Source organism: Limulus polyphemus, unplaced genomic scaffold (genome assembly GCF_000517525.1).
Source record: "Limulus polyphemus unplaced genomic scaffold, Limulus_polyphemus-2.1.2 Scaffold102, whole genome shotgun sequence".
Lineage (NCBI taxonomy): Eukaryota > Metazoa > Arthropoda > Merostomata > Xiphosura > Limulidae > Limulus > Limulus polyphemus.
In genome coordinates, this window is record NW_013665712.1 from 244318 (window position 1) to 253776 (window position 9459).

Consider the following 9459-nt stretch of genomic DNA (forward strand, 5'->3'; position numbering starts at 1 on the left):
TCCAATGGAACAACCTCATGAACATTCAGTCAAAAAACACTATGTATATTATACAAGTAATCATACTTCAATCCTAAGCATCATTCATCCCACACCTAACTCAATGCACTAAACTCACAGACATTTCCTTTCTTAGCATCTTGTTCTTGCTGCATGCTTGAGGAAGGATTGGTAGGAATCCTGTAATTTCCATGATTCTCATTTATGTCTTCTTCTGCCAGAACTTCTTCTATTGTTGGAAGGCTGTGATGGTGTCCTCGACCATGACTATGCCCATGACCATGATCTAATAATAATAATAAAAAGCTATCTTAGTCATTTGGTAACAATACACACTAGTTTATTCTACTCATGTCTAACCAGATCATCTTATTGATAAAGAAATTTTTACAATATACAATAATGTTATATACAATTACACAAAACATAAACATAAGATAAAAGCAACAAAAGAGATCAAATAAAAACAACTGTTAAAATATTGAATTTTTCATTATAAGTACTTATAATCATGTGTTACGAATGGTGATTAAGTCAATGTGATAATAACTTGTGTATTCATATTAATGCTTTTCACAAAAATTCATACATTTTCAAATACTCACGGTGAAATAGGAATAATCCAATAATATTGACAAGCAGCCCTGCAACACCAATGTATAAAATAAGTACTGGGTCATGGATCTCTTCAGGTTCATAAAATCGTTTCAAGGACTCAACTAAAATGGAGAAGCACAAGGCCACCAGGAAAACTGCATTCACAAGTGCCCCTAAAACTTCTGCTCTTGCCCATCCAAATGTGTTCTTGGACCACTTTTTAGGTGACATCTAAAAGAGCAAATATACAAACTTCATTAAAGTAAGGTTTAAGATTATAATTACAGATATAAAATATTATTCATAAATAACTTGTTTTTAATATAATAGTTTTGAATTTGTCACACACACCTTCTATAAAACATTTTAGGCACTTTTTAAGTACGTCAATTAAATACTTAAAATAAATGAAAATAAATTGCAATTATATATGTATAAAAAAAACAACACACAAACAATCACTTAATCTGTCTTGTTACCGAGTCAGGATTTTAAAGGTCTTACTTGTCTACTATAAAATTTCAAATAAATTTGAAGAAGGAAAAATTTATTAACTCAAATATAGACTCAAATTAAACCCCTAACTACCAAATCTGTTTCAAGAATTTCACTAATCCATTATCAATCATCTTTATGTACATATAAGTAAATAAAGCATCTAATAATATTAAAATCTTTATTCATTATATTCAGTTTGTAAACCAGAAATGTCAGATTTACATATTTGACTTAAATAGCAACTGTAAATTATATTACTATATTACTTGATAATGTGCAAAAATATGGCTTACATCTGAATATTATAAATAGCAAGGATATTAAAAAATTACTTTTATCTATAATTTTAATTTCCAGTGTAGATTGTTCTTGCTACTTCTGGAAATTGTGTTCTATTACAAGTTGAAAAATTCTGCAACTTGAATACAATGAAAGATACTTTATACTTTATGGTTGAAATATTAAGATCATTCTAGAACTATGTTTCTATTAATTTATAATTTTCTGAAAGGAAAATTTTATTAGGTATACATAGAAATATTACTGTGTACTATAAAGAAGCGAGTTTTACTGCAAAGCAAGGATTAAAAGATTACAGTTACTGTCAATGAAAGTGATAAATTTCAATGACATTGAATAGGGGCATCATTTGGAGATGGACCTCAAATGGCAGTTTCTGTGAAACATCTCTATTCATGCCAGATTAACACATACACAAACTGCACCATAGTTTAGAAGCCATGCGAGGTCAGCCCCACCACCACGGTGTCAGATGTAAACAGTGAAGTGAGAGTTTTGTACTGACACTTTATTCCTAACATAGCAAAATAAAGCTGCATCTAGACATGGAGAACTAACAGCATACAAGTTTTTTAATGGCATAAGACCACAAAAAAAGTTAAAATTAAGAGCAAGTACTGTTGAGTACATGCCACATTTTGTCCATTAATTTATAAGTTCTGTGACTCATAAAGTAAAATCCAATAGTCTTAGCACTTTTGGAAGTTCTCATTCATAAAATACCATTTACCCCCATTGAAGAAAACTACACTATCCTAAAGCACTTGGGTTTCTTTTCTGGTGTTTTTCTCTGCTGATCACACATACTTTTGAATGTCATGAGTAAGTTCTGTGACTTTGAGCACAACATTCAATCAAAGTACCAGGCCAAAAACATTATCAGACATGCTGTAACTTCTTAAAACTCCTACTACTATAGCAACAGCTAGACTACTCCAGTACAGAAACAGAACTGGTGCTACAAATGAAGACTGTAGTATTTCATCATGTTCAACTACACCTATATCATCCTTCCTACTCAAAGTAGTAAGACACCAAGTATACCAGAAACATGCCCAAGTTGGCTTGACTAAGATCATGGATAGAATGTTGCCTGGTCAGAAGTGAGAGCATGATTACCTGTTTGCTTGTGATGTTTATGCAAGCAACAGCCCATCTCTGTAGAGAACTTCTTTTACAAATTCTTATCCACGGTTGCAGAATAGTAACTTGTTAAGTTGCACTATATGACTAAGGACAAATTATGTTGAACAACTTTTTTCATTCATAAACAAGCACTAATATTAGAGATCTGTTTCAAAACTTAAAAAAGTGCACATAAATGGAGTATTGTATGATACATTAACTTTAGGCTAGTGCAATACACACAGTAACAATGTTGTGATCCCCAAAAATCAATCCAGTTTTATGAACTGCTGTTAGAACATGTGATCATTAAATTAGTGGTCAAAATATTTCTTAGTACTCACAATTAAAAACTACATGAGCAGTATATTAAGTTGAAGAAATAGAATAAAAAAAAATCATAGTTTTCATTTCAAATTTTCACAGCCAAATAGGCTTACATTAATATACATAGTATCAATGTCGTGATCCCCAAAAATTAACACAGTTTTATGAACTGCTGTTAAAACATGTAATCTATAAATTAGTAGTTAAAATGTTTCTTAGTACTCACATAATTCAAAACTACATTGTGAATATTATATTAAGTTAAAGAAATAGAATAAAAAAAATCATAGTTTTCATTTAAAATCTTCACAGCCAAATAGGCTTACATTAAAATTTAAAGCAATGGAGATGCAGAAGAGCCAGTCCTAGCTCAGTCTTCCAACAACTATTCAAATATTCATAATTACATTTTAAAGTAAATTATTATGTATAATTAACAGGAAACACAGGCCCCCATGAATGATGGTAAACAGTTGTACTTGAACATACTTTGAGAATTTTTAAATAATTTATAAATTTAACAAATGAAGTCAAAGCAGACAACCACATCTTGTAAGAAATAATGAGCAGTTCAACTCTGATTTCTAAAACATGAAAAACACTTTACAAATACCAGTTTCATAGTAAAACTGTTACATGCACACCCAAATGAACATTTGATTTTCTTACATCTACATGTACCTAACAAAAAAAAACAAAACAGTCTTGATGAATTACAAAGCTTTTTTTTCAGGGTATTTTATATTAATTGCACTAACAGCATACATTACAATAAAATATGTAAAAAACAAAGAAGCAGGTTAGTAATGATGCAGGTTTAACTTTAATATTATTTTTTTAATAGAATATCTGGTTTATACACCAACATATAGAAAGTAACATATTGTGTGAATAAACTTTAAGCAAGTTTGAGATCTCGCTTCCTGGTTTAGAACAAGTGAAAAAGAAGATGACCCACTTTCAAACAGCTTAAAACAAGTCTGATGTCCCAGTTCAAACACCAAGGACATCAACTCTGAAGCACTTCACTTGTAATACAATTAATTAGACACAAAAGGATAAAAACACGCATGAATATTCTTACAGCATATAATTTAGTGCATTTGTATTTAATTAAACTGATATCAATATTCATGATAAACTGTTACGAGTTTTATGTTCATTGGTTTTTATAGGATGGCGATAGAAATCATTTGACCAGTTTCTCAACAACAAAAAACAGCTAAAAGGAATTCAACTAATATTTTATCATCAGAATTGTTTGTAAGATTGAAGTTATGTTTTCTTTCTAATTGTAGAATATTGATGCATACTACTATCAACCTTAGTCTTCAGTTATAAAGTGCATACAAATATAGAATTAATAATGAGTTTCATGTTTAATGAGTTAAACATGAAATATGACATGTATAGTAATTTACTAAGTTTATCAATGTAAATGTGTACTATCACCCACCCTTAGGCCCTGTGTGGTAGATATTATACAAGGTCATACAAGTTTAGATAGCTAAATTATCATTGCCTCTAAGTACAGACAATTATGTAATCGTATAAGGTCAATGTATCTTTAGTTTTAAAAGTAGACAATACATACATATTCATTAAATGAAAAATAAAAATCACTTGTAACTAAACATGAACTTATAGTCCTAAACTAGTTAGAATACTTTAGAACTATTGTGGAGAATGAAACAATTTTCTATGCTGCTCTACAACATTAACATGTGATAAAATTGTTCCATAAGATATAGTAGCATCTAAAAGTGCATAAAACAATGAGCAGAAAATTATAAAGCGTATTCTTGCATGTTATCGGAAATATTACCATCCAATTACTGTATTCAAAAACTGAAATAAGAGTTGCTGTATTAAATTACTTAAAATTTTATATTTTACAAATATTTTAAATTTAAATCACCAAAATAAAAAAAATAATTTTTTAGAACTTGTACATGACAAGAGACCTACATGTTAGAAGACCAAGTAACTAATAGCAATCATTGCCAAATTCTGATTAAAGCTACTTACATTGATCAGAACTAAACAATTAATCTGGCAATATATAACTATTTTAATATACTATTCTTACTTACAATGATTAGCATACATTGATTCATAAGTTGGGCATCCTCACTGTTAGCAATGTTGCAGGGATAGAAATAATGAAATAAAATTACATTCACTCGAGGGAAAGCTACCAGGAAGATTACTTTCCCTCATGTAAAGTTGCATTTCCTCATGAATTATTATTTTTATTTAATTCTGGCAATATGTTCATTCTCATTGGTCATAACTAAAGAAATATGAATGGATCGTGTATTCCTGATTGGGAAAGCCAACTAAAAGGATGAAATTCTTCAAGCAAAGTTAAAATTCCTTAGGAATGTAATATTTCAATCCCTGTGTTGTGTATGGAACACAGAATGACAAAGTTTAAGGTTACAAGAGGTTACCTAAAATATATTGTATCTCTATATCCAAACCCACTTTCTTTTAGTCTTAAGTCACATTTGTCTAATGAATTTATAGATAATGCATTTCACCCTTATCTTCTGCCATGTATTACAGAAAGTATTTGCTTCGTACTTACGAAAATGTAACAGTATAATACTTTAGTATTTGAACTTTTCTTACATTGAGTCAAACATCATCCAGATAAGATATTTAAAAGAAATAACAGTCCCAATTTTTTTGTTTGTAGAGTTAAAAATGGTTCTTGTGAGCCAACAATACTCAGGTATATATTGGGATTTTCATGTTTGTTTTGTTGATTGATTTTTGTGTTAACAATAATTACAATAAAAATATATCACTATCATTTCCATTTATAGAAAAACTTATCTTTAAGCTTTCCTAGTAAATAAATGACTTACCTTTACAGAAAGGAAAGCAATAACCAGAGCTATGACATCGGACAGCATGTGGAAGGAGTCCGCTACCAGTGCCATGGAATTGGTTACATACCCAACAATAATTTCCACAAAGAAAAAACTTGTGGTGAGCCCAAACATGCTAATAAGACGGCATTTCTTCCCAGTGTATCTTCCCATTTTCACTTGAGTGTAGCTTTTATTAGTAATAAGCAAAAAATTTGTTTCTATGTCAAATGTAATTAAATTAAACACACACACATACACAGTTATAAATCAAGTTATCCTAAAAACTGTTACACTTTTTAACCAACTTGTTTCTATACATTGCCTAAACGCCTGTAGGTAAAGCAATGCTAACAATTAAAAAACATTTAAGGCAAAGTCCATCAAGAATAGTTATCCAGAATCTTCAAATTCTTCAGTTGTAGAAAGATTCATGTTCATCAACTAGCAGCTGAAAAAAAAAAAGTTTTAATATATTCAGATAAAACAATACCAAAATATTTTTTCATTACCAATTTAATCTTTACAAATATGATACCACATTTAGTTTGTCTTTATTGATGATAATTTTTTCAAGTTTTAAAATGAACCAAAAAAAACCTAAACTCTGATATAACTAACTAAAGATTCAATACACATAATACTATAAAAATCAATCATACAAACATTTGGAGATTAAATATTTGACAACTGAACTTGAATAAGGAAAAATATTACTACAACTCCCCCCCACCTCTCTATGTTCTAAAATACCTAAAGTAAACAAAAACAAAAAACACACACCTACATGGATGTATGTATAAGTTGCTAAAGAAGCTGTGTTGAACCAAACAACATGGGTTGAAGTGTGTAGAAACATGTTACACAACATACTACACATTGATCAACAATTACCTGCTGTGTAATGCTATTTATAAAATTGCTATGCCATTTTTATTAAGCTTCAAATAATTAGAAGTGGTTCTGGTTGATTTAAAGGTTTAGGTTTCTTTCCTCTATTGTGCTTTCTTCATTTGTACTACCAATGAAAAGATAGAGTTGTACATATACTAGAACAGACTGTACAAAAACATATATGATATTTCATCTTTTATGTGATTTTGATGTGTTCTTTTATTTAGATAAGCAATATTCCTACAGTTGATCAAATGAAATATTGATATAAATAAGCATAATAGTAAATAAAAATGCTTTATATTCAGCTCAATCTTTTCCAATCTTAATTTTGATTAATCAAACTACATGTTGCTGCTAATTACAGCTTCAAGATAAACTCCATCAATATGATCAATTACCTATAAGTATTTATTACATCTATTAGTGTCTCATTAAATAATTGATTGATTGAAATTATCATTAAATTGATTAATGTCAAAAATAAATCAAATAATCAAAATTAGCATTTCCAATTATTACTATTTTTTTATTATTCCCACTATCCAAGTCTCAGGTGAGAATTAACAATTATTTGAATGTAATCATTTACTGAACATGATAATTAGCTGATTAAAACATTGCACTAACTGCCCAACTCTACTACTAACAGATATCCTCAACTAACTTTTTATTGTTTCTTTAAGTTTAACGTGCATTCATAAAAAATAAGTTCCATTTACACTAAAACTAAACACACTGAAATTAAACCAAGATTAAAACTCAATACCACTACTAATTTCAAGTAGTTTAACCTGTGTTCCTTCTGTATTAATTTATTTATTAGCAATATCATTATTTAATATACACCAAAGCTTTTCTCAGTGATTATTTGCAGTTGATTAATTCTTAGATCCTATCTTAACCTAAGAAAATACAAAGCAAATATAATCCACAACTTGTTGTCACAGAGTTTCAAACAAATGTAGTCTTTAGGCATTGGAAGTTAAAATAAAAAAGTCAAAAATTACTTGGAAAGCTGGGGGTGATACTATGTGTGTTATTTTCTTATGGAATTACTGTAAGCAACGCTTAATCCATACTAAACAAATTCAGTTCTTTGTTGAATCTTTAGTTTTCACATCAGCTATTATTTAGGAATCCATCTCTGCAGCACTTACAGCATGTTTATATCTCTACTATAATAAGCAGGCCAAAGAGACTCCACAAGCCACGTTCTCTCAATATAAGAAAGTGGTGAAAAGTAAAGAACTGGGTGTAAAATTGGCATGAAATGACAAAAGAGTAAACCACTAATGCCCATAGAAGTAGGTTAAACTTACTGATTTAACTTGTAAAGTATCTGTCTTTTGAAATTCAAGACATCCAACAGCACCAATCATGTGGAGAGACATGAAAGATAACAGTTAAAGCTCCCACCAATGTATCATGCCTCGAACTTAACTTCTACAAGTAGTAGTAAATGGTCACTAATTATATTTTCCCCAACCAGAAAGTTTTGGACTGTTACCAGCAATAATATTATTATTATTCTGTTAAATTAACTGTAACATAAGTAATTATGTATGAAATGTTTTTAATAAACATGATTATATTCTCTTTATATGTATAAATATTCTGTGTCATGTTTTCTTTCAAGTATCAAGATTCATTTTAATTAAAAGATAACATTATTTTGATTTTAGCCTTTCCACAAAAATTAAAAGATCACCACTTTGAGCAGAAACTGGTGTATCTATGCCACAAGCTCCTGGTTGTTGGAGACCATAATACTCCACTACTGTTGATTACCCTACATTAAAAAAATATCTTTCATTACTAAAAACTAGCTGAAGATACCAGTTAAGGAAGAAAAATTGTATAAATCACAATGTTAAATAATGTTCCCCTTCCTCCTCTTTTGATATTAAATCCCTAATGACCTCATCTGATACTAACTGTATACCCTGCTTTGTGGGAGATAACTGACTCATGTAACTGATTAAGAACTTGTGTCTTTAAATTCATTGCACAAAGCCTATACAAAAATGGAAATGTTCTCTATTTTAGGGTCTTTTTCTCACCCATCTTAGGAAAAAATCATAAAATAAAGTAGCCTATGTACATTGTCGGATGGTTTCCAGTTATCACACAAAAAATTATGGTAATCAAGCCAGCCAACTCTGGGTGATGGAAGCCAAAAGTCTATTAAATAAAGTGGAAATGTGCCCAATTTCAGGGGCTTTTTTATATTCTCCCCTTTCTTGGGTGAAAATCATAAAACAAAATAGCCCTTGTACACTATCAGAGACAGTTTCCAGCTACCTTATCAAAAATTATGGTAATCGAGCCCAGCTAACTCTGGGTGATGGATGCTAGCATATACATATTATTCATCATCTTTATAGTAAGATTATGGTTTATTTGCTAAAGGCTGGCAAAGCATTAGAAACTAATTAGCCATAGATTTGAGTTAATCATGGCTAAATTAAGAGGAATGTTGAAAAACAAAACCACGTTTACATGATTTTTATTTTATTATTACCTCCAATAAGCAACAACTTAGGCACAGCACTTTTAATCCCACTGCTAACAAAACTGCACTGCAAAAGGCCAAATGATTTGAGTCTAGCAAACTGGCTCACATCTTGCAACCAATCAAATGAGTTGAAGCTGCAGTCTTGTTAAACTTATTTTCTGACACTTAGCTTCAGGCTTGCCGACAGGAAGGGGGAGGGCAACTGCCCAGGGGCCCGGGCAAATGAAACCTGGTTATGCCGCAAAGCATCTTTAGGCTATATCTTCATTTAATGATAAAAACCATAGTTTTGGCTTTTCTTTGCATATACACACTTGATACATT

The 9459-nt window shown here is 30.2% G+C and overlaps 1 protein-coding gene and 1 long non-coding RNA gene across 2 annotated transcripts in view; one reads left to right on the plus strand and one right to left on the minus strand.

Annotated features, from left to right (window-relative positions):
- LOC111088715 overlaps positions 1-6080 on the plus strand; it is a 33574-nt gene extending 27494 nt beyond the window's left edge. The window contains exon 2 of the long non-coding RNA XR_002613149.1: positions 5729-6080. This is a non-coding gene — a long non-coding RNA (uncharacterized LOC111088715). The remainder of the gene's footprint in view (positions 1-5728) is intronic.
- Positions 1-9459, minus strand: part of LOC106470120 (zinc transporter 1-like) — a 30421-nt gene that overhangs the window by 18092 nt on the left and 2870 nt on the right. Inside the window, exons 2-4 of the mRNA XM_022399536.1 lie at positions 5721-5913; positions 606-828; positions 119-286 (exon numbers count right to left, since the gene is read on the minus strand). Of these exons, the coding sequence (XP_022255244.1) occupies positions 119-286; positions 606-828; positions 5721-5913 (584 nt within the window). The remainder of the gene's footprint in view (positions 1-118; positions 287-605; positions 829-5720; positions 5914-9459) is intronic.